Source organism: Aquarana catesbeiana, linkage group LG11 (assembly GCF_042186555.1).
Source record: "Aquarana catesbeiana isolate 2022-GZ linkage group LG11, ASM4218655v1, whole genome shotgun sequence".
Lineage (NCBI taxonomy): Eukaryota > Metazoa > Chordata > Amphibia > Anura > Ranidae > Aquarana > Aquarana catesbeiana.
Window position 1 is genome coordinate 263,570,429 of NC_133334.1, and position 20,803 is coordinate 263,591,231.

Sequence of the window (20,803 nt, forward strand, 5' to 3'; positions counted from 1 at the left end):
CCCCCCCCACCTCAAGGAAATGGCAAAAGTCAGTAATGCACACCTTGCACCTCGTTCACAGCGCTCTTTTTTGCATTCCAGTGCTCCCCCGATGTGGGTGGGCCCTCGCTGTCCTCCTGTATAATGTAGGAACGGAGGTGTGGCTTTGGGATACCGGTCACATGGAGAGGAGGAAGCCTGTGGGCTCAGGGGCGGCCCGTCCATTAAGGATGCCGCACCCCCCCCCCCCCGGTCCATAGCCGCCTCCCCTATCCATGCTTCCGGGCCCTTTCAGGACACCGGCGCATGGATTCCAATGCAGAGGAGCTGGTTTTTTTTTTTTTTTTTTTGAAGCATTGATTAGAGCCAATATAGGGTGGGCTCAGGTCATGGAGATTGCGCTCCAAGCCCACCCAGGTGTGTTACAACAGAGAATCAATATTCACTATTGTAACGCTGATCCTCCTCCTCCTGGCCAGTCAGGAAAGCGGGTTTTGACACCGGTCACCCCGATTGGCTGAAAGGACAGGCGATCCTATTGGACGCCTAGGAGGAGGAGCCGCACGGCGGAAGCTGCCGTGATGCAGAGAGGACTTAGGAGTCGCTGTCCGCTGCCCATAGGAGCCAGCAACCCAGCCGTTTCCCACCGCCCATAGGAGCCCGCCTGCAACCGATGGGGTAAGTGCCGGGGTAGGGGGGGGTGCCGCCGACCGACCAACTGGAGGGGGGATTGGGGTAGGTGTGGTTGTTTGTCGCCCCCCCCAAAAAAAAAGCCACCAGCTGCCACTGGTGGGCAAGCAGGAATTGGCAATTTCACCTTAATGCTATCCCCATAGACAAAATTATCATTTAGGGCACCAGTCAGTTGTGCCAAGATCAGGGGCTAAAAAGGCACATGCAGATAGGAGAAGAGAGCAGAGTGACAGAGAAATTAGTACACGAGTCTGCTGCTTCTCTATTCATTGTCCAGTCACAAGTTGGGGGAAGGACACTACCTATATGAAAGTGAACTTGCAGCTGAGAAAAATCAAGTCTCCTGACAGCTGTGCAAATCTCAGGACGGGATGGGCAGAAATACAAATCCTTTGGCAGGTAAAACAGCTCATTTCTATGTAATTAATCTGTGAGGAAGCAAACCCTGCCGCCTCTTCCTTTTTTTTTTTTTTTTTTTTTGTCACCTGCAAAATAAAGGCATAATGTGCTAGTATTACTAGCACATTATGTAAAACTTACCTGCAAACGAAGCCCTTGTTGTGCCCGCTATATCCATATTTGCTCTTCTTCCTTCCAGGTCCACAGACTCCGGCTGTTTGACTGGCCGAAGCCGTCGATCATGGCACAGGGCCCTGAAGAAACGGTGCAAGTTTAGGAGATATTTACAGTACCTATAGGGAAGCCCTAATATAGGCTAACCTATAGGTACAAACATTAGAGGGAAGTTTACTTCCTCTTTCAGCTGTTTGCCTGGAATTCACCTTTAATTACTGCTGACAGAAAATCTGTTCAGGGTAAAGCCCCAGGTGTATGTGAGTTCCCCGACTTCCTCTGCTGCATACTATTTTCCCAGCTGCTCTTGCTGACTTGTTTACTCCCTACTTGGGCCTTAGAGCTCTTTTATGCATCTGATCCTTCGTTCTACTGGAAAACCATGCACCCTACGGATCAGCGGTGGACTGCTTCTGGTCTATGGAGCCTGCTCTGGTCTTGATGACAGCAGGAACAGAGGAACAGTCTACAACTGAAGACGGGGGTGCCGGCCTGGTCTTGTGCTGGGAGGATTGGAGGGTTTAGGTAAGTAAATCTCCTTTCTCCTCTCCCCTAGAGAAAGACAAACAGTTAACCCATGCAGTGCGGGCACAGCCCCACTGCATAGGAGGCTTTTGTTTTTTTTGCCTTGAGATTAACTTTAAAGCGGGGGTTCACCTATCTATTGTTTTTTTTTTTTTTTTTTGGAGTTCATTCACAAACTTTTCTTCTCATGATTATCTACTCACATGTTCTGTGTAATAAGTCCGCCTGTGTCCGATTTCGTTGTAAAGAATAACTTATAAAATTCACTGAAGACGGTTTCCATCTTCATTGTGGGCATTTGAAGCCCACAAGCATGTATTTCCTGGATGCGGTGAATGCTGTGCTCCCAGCATTCACCAAGATGTTGTGATGACGCTGTTGCACAATGCATGCTGGGAAGCCTGAGACTAGCTCCCAGGGGACTGTGGGAGGTCTTGGAGAGGCTAGAAACACACCTACTCCCATGGGAGGAAAACCAGGAAGTGCTAAGAAGATTAGAAAAAAAAAAGGTAATTACGGCGATTTAAATTTTTTTACACAGCATGTCAGCATCTAGGCAAGGAAGAGAATGCATAGAGATGATGTTCAAAATTTGGGTGGAACCCCGCTTTAAGCCTTGGGGCGAAACGCATTGGGGGGAGCTGGATGGAGTGCCTGGAAATGTGCCGGAATAATAAAGTTAGGTTTTTGGTTTGTGGAAGTGGTGTACGGCTTCATGCTACATGTGTTTTCTTAGGAAGGGGGAGGGGGGGTGTCAGTAAAGTAAATCTGTTACTTTGCCCTGCATCCACCCCAGGCCACATGGCATTTCTCAGGGCAGGTTTCATCAGTGACGAAAGTGGACCATGCTTGGCTTATGTGTGTAGAAGTGGTCCCATCAGAAGCCCATGTGACAGAGTGACAACACAGGAGCACATTTGGGGAATAGGGACAGAGCGTTGTCACCCTATAACAGGAAGTGTCTGAACAGGAATCTTTGTAGGATCCCCAGGGATTATTTTAATGCATGCTGCAGAGGGGGAAAAAAATGGCTTTTGAAATTATTTTAACAATTTTAGGATTATATGAGATGTTAGCGATGGGGTTTACATTTATTATTATTTAATATTAGTTTTATGTTCAGATAAATGTCATATTTGTCTGTAGACTTTGCTGACAATCATAAGTTGGTTATTTTCCTCCATCTGCTACCTAAAGGTATTCAAAAATGGGTTTATCACTTTCTGCATCTCTGAAGCTTCAGAAACCTCAGTATGGGGCTTGATGTGCTTTGTAGTTGTTCCCTACTTGCTGTAGAAGTGTCCTGCTGTTAGCAGCCATCTTGGAACGGCGGAGGAGGAACATGCTGAGGGCGTTCTTGTCGGCTGTTGTCAGAGTTGAGTGAGCCGGAGATGTAATTAGTTGTCACCCAGACAGGTCCTCTCTATGTATCTCTCTGGGTCGTGGTAAGTTTTCAGTTTCACGCCGCACGCTGCGTTTCTCATTCGCCACAAAATTTTTGCACCGTCTACATAATTCACAGCATACTGAGTCTTCCTGCGTTATCAGTGGGGTTGTAAAGACACTTAGACTGACATCGGAGTCCCCCCCATGCTGTTCTACTCATCCTGTGTGGGAGATTTCCAGAGTCACGCGGGGAGCGTGCATGGGAGAGGTTTGCTTAGATATGTGGAAAATGTATGACAAGTGTAGTGTTGGGAGTTTGTTCTAATCCAAATACATTATTGAACTGTTATAACAGAGCAGACTTACTCCTTAGGGCTGCTTATTTTTTGTTATTTAGTTGTATTCTCTCCCTGTCGTTGCTGAAGGGTCAGACTGCCCTGTGACCTGCCTGAGCTCAGTGCTGATATCCAACCCTGGCACTAAGGTGCTGTCATGATTACCTAAAAGAAACCTGGAGGCCTTACTGATTTATTTAACCACTTCAGCTCTCCCTTAAAGGAGAAGTCCAGCCTGAGCTCGTTTAGCTGGGCTTCTCCTATGGGTCACAGGAGTGCAATTAGTTTTGGGCTCCTCTGACCCATTTTTAGCAGAGAGCGGACAGAAGTCCTCTCTCTGCTGACGTCACCGATATCAGTCCAGGCACCGCGTCATCCCGACTCCGGGAGTCTGGATCCGCTTCAGGTTTGGTCTCCACCACAATAATCACCTTGCAGGTGGACAGAGAGGCAAGGAGAATGCCACAGCCAAGACCAGGATGCTGGAACCAGCAGCTATGATGGAGCAGGAGTGCAATACGCTCCTGGCACACAGGACAGCAGTGGTTTCATATCTTATTTAAAAGGCAGATAAGTTGCCACATCTCATTCTAAGGGCAGATAAGGTGCCACAACTAATCAACAAGGCAGATAAGGTGCTGCATCTCATCCATAGCATAGCAGAAGTGCTGCATCAGGTCAGCAGTGATGCCATATTTTATTCACAAGGCAAATATGGTGCCTCATCTCATCCATGGGACAACAGTGGTCGCACATTTGATCCTCAAGGTGACAGAGATGCTGCATCTCATCCACAGGGCTGCAGAATTGCTGCATCTCATCCCCAGGACAGCAGAGGTGTCAGGACTCAACAAGGCAGAAGAGGTGTCCTATTTTACCTGCGGGGCAGATAAGGTGCCACATATCCACAGGGCAGCAGTGGTGCCACAGTTCATCAATAGGGCTGCAAAATTGCTGCATCTCATCTACAGCAGAGGTGGCACAATGTAACAAAGCAGATAAGGTACATCATCTGATCCGCAGGGTTTCAGAGGTGCCACATCCAATTCACAGGGCAGATAAGGTGCCACAACTAATCAGCAAGGCAGATAAGGTGCTGCATCTCATCCATAGCATAGCAGAAGTGCTGCATCAGGTCAGCAGTGATACCATATTTTATCCACAAGGCAAATATGGTGCCTCATCTCATTCATGGGACAACAGTGGTCACACATTTGATCTTCTAGGTGACAGAGATGCTGCATTTCATCCACAGGGCTGCAGAATTGCTGCACCTCATCTACCGGACAGCAGAGGTGCCACAACGCAACGAAGCGGATAAGGTACATCATCCCATCCGCAGGGTTGCAGAGGTGCCGCATCCCATCCGCGGGGTTGCAGAGGTGCCGCATCCTATCCGCAGGGTTGCAGAGGTGCCGCATCCCATCCGCGGGGTTGCAGAGGTGCCACATCCTATCCGCAGGGTTGCAGAGGTGCCGCATCCCATCCGCAGGGTTGCAGATGTGCCGCATCCCATCCGCAGGGTTGCAGAGGTGCCACATCCCATTCACAGGGCAGATAAGGTGCCACAACTAATCAGCAAGGCAGATAAGGTGCTGCATCTCATCCATAGCATCGCAGAAGTGCTGCATCAGGTCAGCAATGATACCATATTTTATCCACAAGGCAAATATGGTGCCTTATCTCATTCATGGGACAACAGTGGTCACACATTTGATCTTCTAGGTGACAGAGATGCTGCATTTCATCCACAGGGCTGCAGAATTGCTGCACCTCATCTACAGGACAGCAGAGGTGCCACAACGCAACGAAGCGGATAAGGTACATCATCCCATCCGCAGGGTTGCAGAGGTGCCGCATCCCATCCGCGGGGTTGCAGAGGTGCCACATCCCATCCGCAGGGTTGCAGAGGTGCCGCATCCCATCCGCGGGGTTGCAGAGGTGCCGCATCCCATCCGCAGGGTTGCAGAGGTGCCGCATCCCATCCGCAGGGTTGCAGAGGTGCCGCATCTTATCCGCAGGGTTGCAGAGGTGCCGCATCCCATCTGCAGGGTTGCAGAGGTGCCGCATCCCATCCGCAGGGTTGCAGAGGTGCTGCATCCCATCCGCAGGACAGATGAGGCACCACGACTCCTCTGCAGGGCAGCAGAGTTGATTTCATTGCGGGCTGCATTAGCATTATGGCTGCTCTCAAAGGGCCCAGTATATCTGTGAGACTATATAAATGTATCTTCTCTTTATCATATTAAATAATTGTCTCTGCGTTCAATTATTACTAGTTTTAGTAATAACTTAGGACTTAAACTGTGAAGGGCAGCTGCAGACTGGCATGGCGCTCACTCACTCTCTTGTAGCAGATGATGCAAGTCTGAAAAGGAGGGTTGCACAAGGCTGGTGTCATTCACAAGAAACTTTATTGGACACTGCTCAGACAGAACATGGATCTGCCATGGTGTTCTGTCTGAGCAGTCTCCGATAAAGTTTCTTGTGGATGATCGCAGTGGTGTTCGACCCTCCTTTTTAACTGGTGTAGAAGTGTATTATTCTCATAATAATTATAAGCAGATGTCCAGAGCACCCCCTTACATCAGATGGCAAGATTTTTGAGAGTATGGGAGTTGCCGCATCTTTTCCATAAGGCAGCAAAGTTTTACCAAAGACAAACATTTTCTCCGAATGTGATCTGGGGGAACTTTTTGTGCAGACTTCTGTCTGAGATACAAGAATAAAATGTACACATTTAGAAATATAACAGGCGGCACAGAATGTTACTTTTGCGCATTAAATTATTAAAGAGTTCCTCATCGGAGGATTGTTGTTCAGACGGTACGCGCCTTCCGAATGTGAGAACACCGTACTGCCGCTTTTCATTCCGAGCGGCGGTGAGAGTTTCCTCGCTCATACGGGGAATACGTCTGGTTCATATGAGCATTTCCTCTTTCTGGAATGAAAAATGATTTGAAGTGTTTTTGTGCAGTAGGCGGCCAGATGTCACGACGGCTCGTGTTATCCAAAGGGAGAGGGAATTAATGCTGCAACTTCTTCTGTGAAGAAAGTAACTTGAAAAAGAACTGACTACCAATGGCCTCGCATTCAGAAACAGGATGAAGAAATAATAATGAAGGCTCAGAAGTTTCATAGAGAATAACAGGTCCATGTTGGGGAGCCAATAAGATTTCAGTGTTGCCAGTAAAGAATGAATTCTGAGGTTCATTTAAGGTGGTCAGATGAGACTAAAATGTAATTATTTGGCCTCAACACCAAACCATATGTCTGGGGGAAATCCAATACATCTCACCATCCAAATAACACCATAGGGGGTGGTAATATCCTGTTATGGGGGGGGGGTATCCTGTTATGGGGGTGTTTCTCTGTAGCAGGGATTGGAGCACTTGTCAGGATAGAAGGAAAAATGGATGGGGCAAAATACCATCAAATTCTCGAGGAAAATCTGCTTCCCATCTGCCAGAAAGTTGTCAATGGGAAGAAGGTTTACCTTCCAACATGACAGTGACCCAAAGCACACAGCAGACATGACCACACAGTGGTAGAAGAAGAAAAAGGTGAATGTCCTTGCATGGCCTAGTCAGAGCCCAGACTTAAACCCCATTGAAAATCTGTGGAATGACTTGAAGACTGCAGTCCACAAATGGTCACCATCAAATTTAACTGAACTTGAGCAGTTCTGCAAAGAAGAGACGGCAAATATTGCAAAGTCTAGATGTGCAAAGTTAGTAGAGACAAATCCCAACAGACTAAAGGCCGGAATTAAAGCAAAATGTGGTTCAACAAAATACTGACACAAGGGGGGATCCTTTTTCCAACTCAGTGATTCTGTTTTTGATTTTTTTTTTTCCTGACATGTTGGTTTTGTATCTTTCACTTCGATGTTTTAATTTGTACTAGTAAATACAGCTGGATAAAACAGAAAGTGTGTCTGTCGTCATTTCAGGCTGCAAAGCAAAAAAAGTGATTATTTTAACCACTTCAGCCCCGGAAGATTTGGCTGCTCATTGACCAGAGCATTTTTTGCGATATAGCACTGCGTCACTTTAACGCGCGGTCGTGCGACGTTGTACCCAAAGAAAATTGACACCTTTTCCCCCCCCCACAAATATAGCTTTCTTTTGGTGGTATTTGATCATCTCTGCGTTTTTTTACATTTTTTGCATTATAAACAAAAAAAGAGCGACAATTTTGAAAAAAAACAATATTTTGTACTTTTTGCTATAATAAATATCCCCCAAATTAAAAAAAAAAAAATCTAATTTTTTCCTCAGTTTAGGCCGATATGTATTCTTCTACATATTTTTGGTATTAAAAATTGCAATAAGTGTATATTGATTGGTTTGTGCAAAAGTTATAGCGTCTACAAAATAGGGAAAAGATTTATGGCATTTTTATTATTATTTTTTTACTAGTAATGGTGGCGATCTGCGATTTTTATCGGGACTGCAACTTTATGGAGGACAAATCTGACACTATTGACCCATTTTTGGGACCAGTGGCACGATCAGTGCTATAAAAATCCACTGATTACTGTGTAAATGTCACTGGCAGGGAAGGTGTTAACAGTAGGGGACGATCAAGGAATTAAATGTGTAGTGATTCTAACTGTCGGGGGATGGGACTGCCTGGGTGAGGAGACCGATCGCTGTTCATACTTAGTATGAACAACAGATTGCTCTCCTCACCCCTGACAGCACAGAGATCTGTTTGTTTACATTGACAGATCTTCGTTCTGTATCTGGGGTGCCCTGCGGTCGCGTGCGCGCATCGGCTCCAGCGTCGCGCCGCCCCCTAGTGGTCAAAAGGCGAACCGATATACAGCTACGACAGTTCACCCAGGGGAGCCAACCTGCGCAGTATAAATGCGGCAGCTGGTCGGGAAGGGGTTAAAGTGGTTGTAAACCCACACACAAAAAAAAAAAACATGCAAGACAAAGGCATAATGAGCTAGTGTGCAGGAGCCGAGATGACGTCACTCCCGCGCATGCGCGTGGGAGCCGCCAGTAACGGCATGTCAGCTAAAGCAACGGCATGAGCGAGCCGTTGCTTCAGTGTGCATGTGCCGATGACGTTGGCACATGCAGATATAGGGGATATTTCCTAAACCGTGTAGGCTTGGTTTGCACACTGGAATGAAAGTAGCGGCACTTTCGGGGTGGTTTGCAGGCGCTATTATTAGCGCAATAGCGCCTGCAAACCGCCCCAGTGTGCAAGGGCTCTAAGGATGCAGTGTGCTTTTATTGTTCCCCTAGACCAGGGGTGTCAAACTCAATTTCATTGCGGGCTGCATTAGCATTATGGCTGCTCTCAAAGGGCCCAGTATATCTGCGAGACTATATAAATGTATCTTCTCTTTATCATATTAAATAATTGTCTCTGCATTCGATTATTACTGGTTTTAGTAATAATTTAGGACTTAAACTGTGAAGGGCAGCTGCAGACTGGCATGGCGCCCACTCACTCTCTTGTAGCAGATGATGCAAGTCTGAAAAGGAGGGTTGCACAAGGCTGGTGTCATTCACAAGAAACTTTATTGGACACTGCTCAGAGAGAACATGGATCTGCCATGGTGTTCTGTCTGAGCAGTCTCCGATAAAGTTTCTTGTGGATGATCGCAGTGGTGTTCGACCCTCCTTTTTAACTGGCGTAAAAGTGTATTATTCTCATAATAATTATAAGCAGATGTCCAGAGCACCCCCTTACATCAGATGGCAAGATTTTTGAGAGTATGGGAGGGTTATCGTATGGGACGATAACAGATTTTTTTTTTTCACTATCTGTGTCCCATTGCAGAGATTTCCCTCCACTTCCTGTCCCGTAGCCAAACAGGAAGTGAGAAGAAATTCCTGCGAATCAATGGAATTCCTTGGGGACCTCCAGATCACCAGAACCAGTGTCCTCATCGGAAGATTCCCCTCTATTACTTTTCTGGGGACAACCCAAAACTTGGGATTTTCCTTTACTTTCACTTTCAATGATAATGGTAAACAGGACAAATAGAGAGGGGGAATTTCCTTAACGGGGGGGCACAGATAGCAGTAAAAGCCATACAGGTGTTCTAATCCCTCTCCACTTCACTTCATGAAAAAAGTTTTGCCTTTAGTTATACTTTAACCCAGGGCTCAAAGGACTCAAAAGTCCTGAGCTACTAGCCAGGCCTTTAGGGTTACTCGCACCAGTTGCCCCGCCCAACCCCTACCCTGCTCCGCCCCTAAACACACACTCATTATCTCATGAAATGACAATTATTTTATGCAGAATTAAGTTACTAAAATAAATATTAACAACTTTATCAGTGCCCATCAATGCAGCCTCACCAGTGCCCATCAATGCAGCCTCACCAGTGCACATCAATGCAGTCTCACCAGTGCACGTCAATGCAGTCTCACCAGTGCTCGTCAATGCAGCCTCACCAGTGCTCGTCAATGCAGCCTCACCAGTGCTCGTCAATGCAGCCTCACCAGTGCTCGTCAATGCAGCCTCACCAGTGCTCGTCAATGCAGCCTCACCAGTGCTCGTCAATGCAGCCTCACCCGTGCCCAACAGTGCAGCCTCACCAGTGCCCAACAGTGCAGCCTCACCAGTGCCCATCAATGCAGTCTCACCAGTGCCCATCAATGCAGTCTCACCAGTGCCCATCAATGCAGTCTCACCAGTGCTCATCAATGCAGTCTCACCAGTGCCCAACAATGCAGCCTCACCAGTGCCCAACAATGCAGCCTCACCATTGCCCATCAATGCAGCCTCACCAGTGCTCATCAATGCAGTTTCACCAGTGCTCATCAATGCAGTCTCACCAGTGCCCAACAATGCAGCCTCACCAGTGCCCAACAGTGCAGCCTCACCAGTGCCCAACAGTGCAGCCTCACCAGTGCTATCAAGGCAGCCTCACCAGTGCTCATCAATGCAGCCTCACCAGTGCCCAACAATGCAGCCTCACCAGTGCCCAACAATGCAGCCTCACCAGTGCCCAACAGTGCAGCCTCACCAGTGCCCAACAGTGCAGCCTCACCAGTGCTCATCAAGGCAGCCTCACCAGTGCTATCAAGGCAGCCTCACCAGTGCTCATCAATGCGGCCTCACCAGTGCCCAACAATGCGGCCTCACCAGTGCCCAACAATGCGGCCTCACCAGTGCCCAACAATGCAGCTTCAACTGTGCCCAACAATGTAGCCTCACTGCTCATCAATGCAGCCTCGCCTGTGTCCATCAATGCAGCCTCGCCTGTGTCCATCAATGCAGGGGAAGAGAGGAAAGGAAGAGGATTGCCGGCTGGATCATCAGAGAGTGTGGAACATCTCTGTAACAGCTTTAAATTACTGTGTTCCCCGTGCTCACCGGCACATACAGCCCCGCCTCCTGGCCCGGGTTCTTTAATATACGTCACACGTCCCGGCATTGGACCGGTGTTCTGTCTCTCGAAATACCCGGGCCAGGAGGCGGGGCTGTATGTGATGGCGAGTGCGGGGAACGCTGGGCAATTTAAATGAAAGCTGTTATAGCGATGTTCCCCGCTCTCTGATGATCCGGCCGGCTCTCTCTTCCCCTGGGCGATCGCTGGAAGAATGGCTCCTATTCAACTTCACCAGCCGGCGGTGCCCACCCCCAGCTCTGAGGCAGCCCGGCACTCCCCAGCAATCATTTTCTACTCGCAAATGGGAGTAGGTGAGTGGAAATTTTGAGGGTTGCTTTAACCCTTGCATCGCAGGCACAGCCCCACTGCAAGGGATCATTTGTTATTTGTCTGAGAAATGGGCTTTTAAAAAGAAAAATAGTTCCCTTTACATACACTTTAAATTATTTGTATTATGCACAGGTTATTTTGAACATTTTGTAACTTTTTTTCCCCATTGGCTTTCTGTCTGTAATCCTTATCTGGGATTTTGCTGGTTGTACATATCTGCTTTGTGTTTTTCCCGAGGCCATGATTTCAGCGGTTCTTTCTCTTGGGCAGAATTTGTATCCATCACCTTTCCAGCTGTCAGTCTCTCCCTGTGTTTGGGCTCGTCTACAGATTCTGGTTTCCTCCATCGCTACGCTATGCTGGGATTTTAATAACCTCTGTATATTAACAACACGTTCAGGAAATTCACGTACGGCATTCAGACGTGTAATGGTTGGCCGGGGATCGGCTGCCATGGAAAGTACACTGTATTACCAAAAGTATTAGGACGCCTGCCTTTACACGCACATGATCTTTAATGGCATCCCAGTCTTAGTCAATATCGAGTTGGCCCACCCTTTGCAGCTATAACAGCTTTGGCTCTTCTGGGAAGGCTGTCCACAAGGTTTAGGAGTGTATCTATGGGAATGTTTGACCATTCTTCCAGAAGAGCATTTGTGAGGTTGGTCGAGAAGGCCTGGCTTGCAGTCTCCGCTCTAATTCTTGCTTTGTGCACTGGTCCAAATCATTGGGTGGAGGGGGGATTATGGTGTGGGGTTATTTTTCAGAGGTTGGGCTTGGTCCCCTAGTCCCAGTGAAGGGAACTTGACTGCGCACCAGTACACAAAGCAAGGTCCATAAAGACATGGATGAGCGAGTTTGGGATGGAGGAACTTGACTGGCCTGCACAGAGTCCTGACCTCAACCAGACGCCTTTGGGATGAATTAGAGCGGAGACTGAGAGCCAGGCCTTCTCATCCAACATCAGTGCCTGACCTCACAAATGCGCTTCTGGAAGAATGGTCAAACCTTCCCATAGACACACTCCTAAACCTTGTGTACAGCCTTCCCAGAAGAGTTGAAGCTTTTATAGCTGCAAAGGGTGCATATGCATGACCTACGTATGCGTTCACTACTGCGCGTGAGCACGCAGGGAGAGGAGCGCTTTAAAATTATTATTATTTTTTTTTTGATTCATGTTACTTTTTTTGCATTTTTACACTGTCTCTTTGAAAAAAAATGTAGACATCCCTAGCGATAACTAGACACATGCACTGCCAAAAAATTTGTTCATTTTCGTCTCATTTGTTTTTTGTTTTTTTTGGTCATTTGTTATGATCGAAATTCGCAACTTCTTACATTCGAAAATTAGAAAATCCGGAAATTCAAAAATTCGGAAATCCGAAAATCCGAAATTCAAATATCCGAAAATAAGAAAGAGAAAATTTGAAATAATAACAACGAACTATTAAGTTCTGGGTATTGGAATTTCCTTTCAAATTTGTCTGTTAGTGAATGTAACGAATACGAATTTATCGGAAGTTACAAATTATCTGAAATAACAAATGTCGCATCTAAACAAATGGGACGGAATGAATTAATAATAATAAAAAAATTTATATTATTATTTATCCATTACGTTCCATTCGTTTAGATGCGGCATTTGTTATTTCAGATAATTTGTAACTTCGAATAAATTCGGATTTTTGTTTTTTAATTTTTGTTCTTATTTTCGATTTTTGAATTTACTGAATTTTCGAATTTACAAATTTTCTAATATTCTGAAAAATTAATTAACCGGGTTTTCGTTAATTTGGATATTTCCGAATTAACTAATTTGTCGAAATTTGTGAAAACTAATTCGGAACAAAATGAATTGCACATGTCTAGCGATAACAATACAGTGGAACAGGTCCTCTTTATGAAGCATCCTGGGGTCTAAACGACCCCATATCTCTCTCTACCCTTAAAAGTGAAAGCTAAAGAAAAAAAAAAAAAATTATCTTATTGCTTTAAGAGAAAAAAAAAAAACATGTTTACATGGCCGGAAACCGGAAGTGTCATCATGATGTCGCTCTGGTCCTCCAAGGGCATAGAGATGAGTAGTGACTGTCTTGCCATCACTTATCTCTATGGGAAGAGCCTGCCAGCGCCGGGAGATTCTCGGGCTCAACGATCGGTAATGTAGCCCCGAGAAGCGGCGGGGGCACCTTTCCCACCGCTTCTAAAAATGATCACTTATATCTAAAAGAGAATTGCCTAAGGGAAAAGAGATTACCGGCGTTATGGCATCTAGCTGCAGCCATAACCCCAGTATTTAACGTCAAAGTTATGACGTATTTTCCCAGTTAAGCAGTCGGCAATAAGATACATTGGGGTTGATTTACTAAAACTGGAGAGTGCAAAATCTGGTGCAGCTGTGTATTAATTGATTAATTAAACAAGCTGAAGTTAGAAGCTGATTGGCTTCCATGCACAACTGCACTCTCCAGCTTTAATACATCAATCCCATAATGTTTTTTTCTTTTCTTTTTTTTTTTTTATAAAGAATTGTGTTTGTTGTGAAGGATAGCATGGTAGCGCTGGACCATTTCCCATGAACGTGCCCCTTCGTCCCCAAAGGTTTCTGGGTTAACATGCCCTCTCCTTCATCTTGATCAAGGTCCGACCCTTCCTCGGCGGCGCTCCACATCCCGGCGTCGCTCGGAATCCATGCTGTTTGAAATCTGCTGACCCAGATGTCCAGCTGGAGGAGAATATCTTCCTGCCGAGTTTTCTGACAGCATTAAATCACCAATTAAGGGCTTTTCATTCTGTGAGTTTAATTGACCTTGAAACGGTTTATCAGGATGAAAAGTTTTATGTAGCACTCATTAAATGTTTTTTTAGGAGTAACATTGGTCTAATTCTAACACAGGGTACTGTTTTTGTAACACAATGCAATGGTTACCCTTTTGCCTTGTGGTTGGTTGGAAGGCACCCTTCCAAATTTTGGGTATTTGCCTCAAATCGATGGCTAAACTTAGAGGGGCAACACGGGGGGGATTTATTTTATACTATATGGCCAAAAGACACCTGACCATCGCATCTGTATGAGCTTCTTGGACATCCCATTCCAAAACCAAGCTGGAGTTGCCTCTCCCCCCCAAAGCCATTAGTCTGGAGTTGGCCCTGTGTGCGTCTACCCTGTTTCCCCGAAAATAAGACCTAGCGTGATTGTCAGTGATGGCTGCAATATAAGCCCTACCCCCCAAATAAGCTCTACCCTGTTTCCCCGAAAATAAGCCCTACCCTGAAAATAAGACCTACAAGGACTAGGGCTTATTTGGGGGGTCAGGCTTATATTGCAGCTATCACCAACAATCACCCTAGGTCTTATTTTCGGGGAAACGGGGTATAACATCCTCAACCGAGAAGGCTTTACACAAGATTTTGAAATGTGTCTGTTGGAATTTGTGAGGTCAGACATTGAGATGTGCCAACGTGACACTATCCCTTCATGGCCTAGGAATTTATCTAACTGACAAAGTCCAACTCTCTAGTTCAACACTCAACCAACAACCCATCCCTTCCCCCCTCCCCTAGTCACAGCTCATGTAATACTTCCATTCAGTTTTCCAGGTTCATGCGAATATGGGCATGAGGTTTCTGAATGAAGCTTGTTGGCAGCTTGGGGCATAGGGTCTCTGGAGGGGGCAGGGTCAACTTGGGAGACTGGAGGGCACTTAGGGGCACCACAGCTGGGGGGGGGGGGGGTTGGGGGCAAAATGCGCTGCAGAAAGCTAAGGTTGACAGGCACGATTTTTAGTTCATGTCTTCAAATTCAAAAAGGATGGAGAATGTAGGAGGCAGGGACACCATGGACAGAACGTGACAGAGTTTGCAGGTGGTGTATAGTCTAGTCACTCCCTCCCCATGTGGCACACTAGGGTTCAGTGGAACCGTGAAGTCCATACGTTACAAATATTTTTACAGGTAACCATGTTCCCTTTGAACATATTGGAATTATTTTGTCTTTGAGTTGGAGCGCTCCTTTATGAATTCAGTTCCCAGGTGGAAAATCTGGTAGAATTCAGAACAGAGACCCCATTAGGCACCGTTCCTTACTTTCATTAGTCGGAGACGAAGGTGTTGAGAATTTCCTCTGTTATAAGCCGGTTGGCGTGCCGATAAGACAATAGCGCGCTCTCCTCTGGGATCTCCTCCATGAAATCTGGGCCGGTTTGATTAGGAGCCAAAACGCGGCCTGTTAGAGCTCTTTAGTTTGGAGAAATTAGCGGTGAAAAATGGCTCAGCGCGGCTTTGAGCCGCCTCCAACAGCACGCCCCATAACCTCACAGTAATTAAACGCTGCGCATGTTTACCATCTTTTGCAGGAAACTTCCGACACGATGGAGCCGAGCCGGGCTCGTTATCTCTGGAAGCTAAAGAGCGCATCCTTCCGGGGGGGCAACTTTGATGACTTTTTCTTCTGTTCCTAATGAGAGTCTACAGTGTTTATAATGGCAGCTTTATTTATTATAATATTCTTTTTATCCTTTGTTTATTTCGGTATTTCTCTAAACTCGACCCAACCGCTAAAATTTCAGATATGCTGTAACAAATCATTTTCAATATTTTTAAATCTGCATCTCTGAGTAACCTAATCCCTGGTGATCCTGCTATGGAGTTCCTTGTGCTTGGCACTTCCTGGTATAGGGTGACAACGCTCTTTCCATGTCTCCCATTTGTGCTCCTGCGTTGTCACACAGGCTTCTGACTATGCTTTTTTTTTTTCTCAGTACACCACAATGCAGCATGATGGTTTGAACTAAAGCCATAGCACATAAGGCAAATTGCGTTGGCCAATGCTGCTGGAGTGAATGAGCCTTTAATGCCATTTGAAAAGCTATTTTTCAGTATTTTTTAATCCTCAAGCTTCATAAAAATTATAACTTGTGATCCTGCCACCAAGGTCTTTGTTCAGGCACTTCCTGTTACAGGGTGACAACGTTCTGTCCATGGCGTCCAGTTGTGCTCCTGTGTTGTCACCCTGTCAGTGGGCTTCTGATGGAGATTTCAGGCGGCCGCTTTAACACACATTACACAGGCATGGTCCGCTGTTGTCACTATCAGGGAACCTGCTCCAAGAAATGCCATACAGCCATCTCTGGAGTGGAGCATTGAGATTTTAACAAAGGATTAAAAAATGTTTTTTAAATTTTTAATGCAGTCAACTGACTCCAGCCAAAACATTTAAGTTGTGGATAGTGTGGGAAAGGATTAGAATCTCTGTCTGATAACGGAGTAGTGGCTTTGTTCGGTAGTTAGAATAATGTGAATTATGTCAGTACTTTTCTGTGTCTTCCCTGAGTTTTCAAAGTGTTTTCTTTTATCTTTCTCACAGCGTGTTTCTGCACTATTGCTACGCTCGCGGAGGAATGCGTCACACGTCATACACCTGTATCTGTGGCAGGTAGGTCATTCTCTAAAAACAGAATGTTGGGCATTTATGGAAAAGTAACCTTGTAGGTTTCTAGTGGATCTGTCAGTAACCTGCATAAATAAACTGCTTACATGTCAAAATGTACAACAACAGTACCATATTTCAGAAAGCTCCATCTTTTATCATTAAAGCCATCTTTCAGCTACAGTCAGTGACACCATGGGGGGATGGGCAGAGACTCAATGAGGAAGGGCAGAGGCATACCACCAGGGAGAGGCAGGGGCATACAGCCGGAGAGGCGCAGGGGCCTACAGCTGGGGAGGCGCAGGGGCCTACAGCTGGGGAGGCGCAGGGGCCTACAGCCGGGGAGGCGCAGGGGCCTACAACGGGGGAGGCACAGGGGCATACCAACCGGGGAGGCGCAGGGGCATACCAACCGGGGAGGCGCAGGGGCATACCAACCGGGGAGGTGCAGGGGCATACCAACCGGGGAGGCGCAGGGGCATACCAACTGGGGAGGCGCAGGGGCATACCAACCGGGGAGGCGCAGGGGCATACCAACCGGGGAGGCGCAGGGGCATACCAACTGGGGAGGCGCAGGGGCATACCAACCGGGGAGGCGCAGGGGCATACAACCGGGGAGGGGCTGAAACACAATAGGGAGAGGCAGGCGCATACAACTGGAGAGGGGCAGGGACATACAACTGGAGAGGGGCAGGGACATACAACCGGGGAGGGGCAGGGACATACAACCGGGGAGGGGCAGGGACATACAACCGGGGAGGGGCAGGGACATACAACCGGGGAGGGGCAGGGACATACAACCGGGGAGGGGCAGGGATATACAACCGGGGAGGGGCAGGGACATACAATTATAGAGGGGCAGAGATACAATAGGGAGGGGAAGGGACATACGAGCGAACAGGGGCAGGGATATACAACTGGAGAGGATTAGGGACAAACAAGTGGACAGGCACATACAACCAGAGAGGGGCAGGCACATTTAACTGGGAAGGGGCAGAGACATAGAAGGGATCGGGGGCATGGGCACACAATCGCGGAGGGGCAGGGACATAAACTGGAGAAGGCAAGGGACATACAACTGGGGACGGCAGAGGCACAATGCGGGTAGGAACAGAAACACAACGGCTAAGGGCAGTTACATACAACAGAGGAGGGGCAGGGACACAACCGGGTATGAATCTTGCTGTTGGCATTTTTTAGAGACGGATTGGGGTTTACACACACTCACAGCTGCTACAGCAGTTGTGAATGAATGTAAATCTGACATGTCAGCAGTCAGCTGATGTATTGGCTTTAACAGAGGGCAAAAGAGACAATAAAGAGAACCCGTCGCATCGAAATTGTATGATATATGGGACTTTTGGTCTCCTGTGTGATTTTAAAACGTTTATACGTGTAAAAGAAATATGGTTACACCCAAGCGCTTAAACCCCTCCATACCCCCCAAAAAATGTTGAACCCATCTCCACGTACATATAAATCATTGATTGCACTACACAAGTTACATATTGCTGCACACATCTGTGTGAGAACAATAATTCTAGGCCCACTTATTCACTGATCTGTAGGTAAAAGCTCTAAAAGAGTGTCACCAATGAAAAATTTAGGGTACTGAAGTTTGCCTCTGTTTCATGGGCTTGACATGTTGGGTATTCATTTACTTGGTGCAACCTCATCTTCTGTATTTTACCGAAAATTAGGAAATGCCTTTGTGTGCCCTTAAATTAACCCTAATGTGTTTTTTTTTTGCACTTGCACAAATATCCAGTGACATACAAAAAAATGGAGCTGCCCCCATTTTATTCCCCAGGGTCTCTGCTTATCTATACTATTTGGGGGGTTTAACTAATCTTCAGCCTTCAAAATTATTTTTTTTAAATGTGAGTAAAATGCAAAAATGTCTCTGGCAGTGAAAGGGTTTAGAAGCCATGTGTAAACACATGAATGTCAAGATTAGACAAGCCAGATTACCCGTAGTGGATCTGAGGACTCCATGGGATTGATTTACTATAACTGGAGAGTGCAAAATCTGATGCAGCTCTGTATAGAAACCAATCAGCTTCCAGGTTTTATTGTCAAAGATTAATTGAACAAGCGGAAGTTAGAAGCTGATTGGCAACCATGCATGGCTGCACCAGATTTTGCACTCTCCAGTTTTCACCCCCCATGGATCTTTTGACTGAGAAAACTTTAATAACTGATGGCTATGAATGGCGCAGCTCACTCACAGCGCACATAGCTGCAGGCAGGAGATGGCTCCTTGTACAAGGAGGGAGATTGACGTCTTTGACATTTCCGTGGGATAAACAAATCAGAGTTTATTCTGAAAGGTGAGAGTACAAAGATAATTTGATTCAGTGAGGACATCGGTGATTCTGTTTTTTACCTGTGATCTCTCCCTGATTAAAAACACGGATGTAGAACTCCGCCAGGGAAATACCAAGATAGTATGATCTCTGACCGTGAAATATGGCCCTGCCTTTGTAACGTGGACCTATCATTGAAATTCAAACTTCACATGAATGCATAGGGCACGTCAGCAATTTCATTCTTATTTAAAGTAATGAATAAATATAACCATACAGGTTATGCTGAGAAGGTATTAACCCTGTCTTTGCCAGAGCCATTTTTGCATTTCTTACACGTGCATTAGAGGACACAGATGACGTCATACTTTTGACTGCTTGGGTTATCCTGCCACCTTCAGGTGACTGGCCACTGGCCAAAAAAAGGCATAAAATATTCCTGCTTAGCCAAGTCTCAGTTTCTAGCTAGTGTTCTAATATGATAGATGCACCTAAAGATGTCCTTTTGTGGGCTTTATTTCTAATTTGTAGGCCTATACCTAACACCCCTGATGGGGCAGAGGTGGGCATCATCGGGATTGGTCGCTGCAGTCAGTAGGCTAAGATGGACTGTCCCCAGACCCCCTATGCAAGAGCAAGGATGGTCTGGTGGGGCAGTGGAGGGTTTCATTCAGATTGGTTGCCGAGGCCAGTAGACCAAGAGGAACTGTGCCTGGGTCCCGCATGCAAGAGCAGGGACAGCCTGATGTGGCAGAAGTGGGCTTTTTTTTGTTGGATCCAGTTGACCAAGAGGGGCTATGCCTGGATCCTGCATGCAAAAGTGAGTACAGCTTGATGTGGCAGAGATGGGATTCATCCACATTGGTCGCTAAGGCCAGTAGACCAAGAGGGACTTGGAATGGTCTGGTAAGGCAGAGGAGGGCTTTATCAGGATCTCTTGCTGCAGCCAGAAAAAAAAGAGGGACTGTACTTGGGCCCAGCATGCGACAGTCTGATGATGTAGAGCAGGGCTTTATCGGTTGCTATAGCCAGTAGGCCAAGGACTGTACCCAGACACTGCATGCAAGAGCAAAGGCAGCCTGATGGGGCATACCTTATCCCGTGACCACGTCCGCTAGTGACGAAACGACGTAGGGAGGAGGAGCTACGTTCTGACGTCACCGCTGCACTTCCAGTCCCGGAAGCTACGGGCTGTTTGGAAGCCGGCCGGCTCATCTTTTTATGCCTATCTTGCCCATTTACATCCTTCGTTTTGTAAGTGTCCATTTGTCCTTTTTATATCTTAATAAGTGTTAAGGATTTACGCTATGTGGAGCTTTTCTGTCTTTTTTGGTGAATTTTACTGCCCACCCACTGATCCATCCGTTGACCATTCCTGCTGAGGAATCCAGTACTTACCAGTGAGATCCCGGGCTGGGGTTACAGCCACTCGCCCAGTGTGGTCCCCTGTAAAAAGGGACCACCGATTTCTGGTAAGCGGCAGCCTTTTCTGTGGTGGAGGATATTTTTCACTTGTCACTTCAGTGTGGAATTTCACGATGCATCACTTTAGGATCAACACCATTTTTGGACTTTTTATGATATGGATTTATTCTTTTTCAGTATGGATTGATTTTTTGTTTTGTTTTTTCATTTTTTACTTAGTCATTGGATAATTTTTATAATTAGATCTCTATATTTACTTATTTGCATTTTTTGATTATCACGTATTTGTATTCATATTTTGTTTACACTTTTGTTTTGGGTTCCTTATAACCTCTATTTGTGTCACCTAGTGTGGCTTCTTGGCACCTAGCATTAGGTAGCATATGTCATTTCATCATATCACTATTTAGCGTGACTTTTTGCTCTGTTTATTTGTTTAGTGTTGTATAACACTTTTTAG

The 20,803-nt window shown here is 46.4% G+C and overlaps 1 protein-coding gene across 1 annotated transcript in view; it reads left to right on the forward strand.

Annotated features, from left to right (window-relative positions):
- Nucleotides 1-20,803, forward strand: part of PEPD (peptidase D) — a 249,397-nt gene that overhangs the window by 176,548 nt on the left and 52,046 nt on the right. Inside the window, exon 10 of the mRNA XM_073605776.1 lies at nt 16,550-16,618. Coding sequence (XP_073461877.1) covers nt 16,550-16,618 — 69 coding nt within the window. The remainder of the gene's footprint in view (nt 1-16,549; nt 16,619-20,803) is intronic.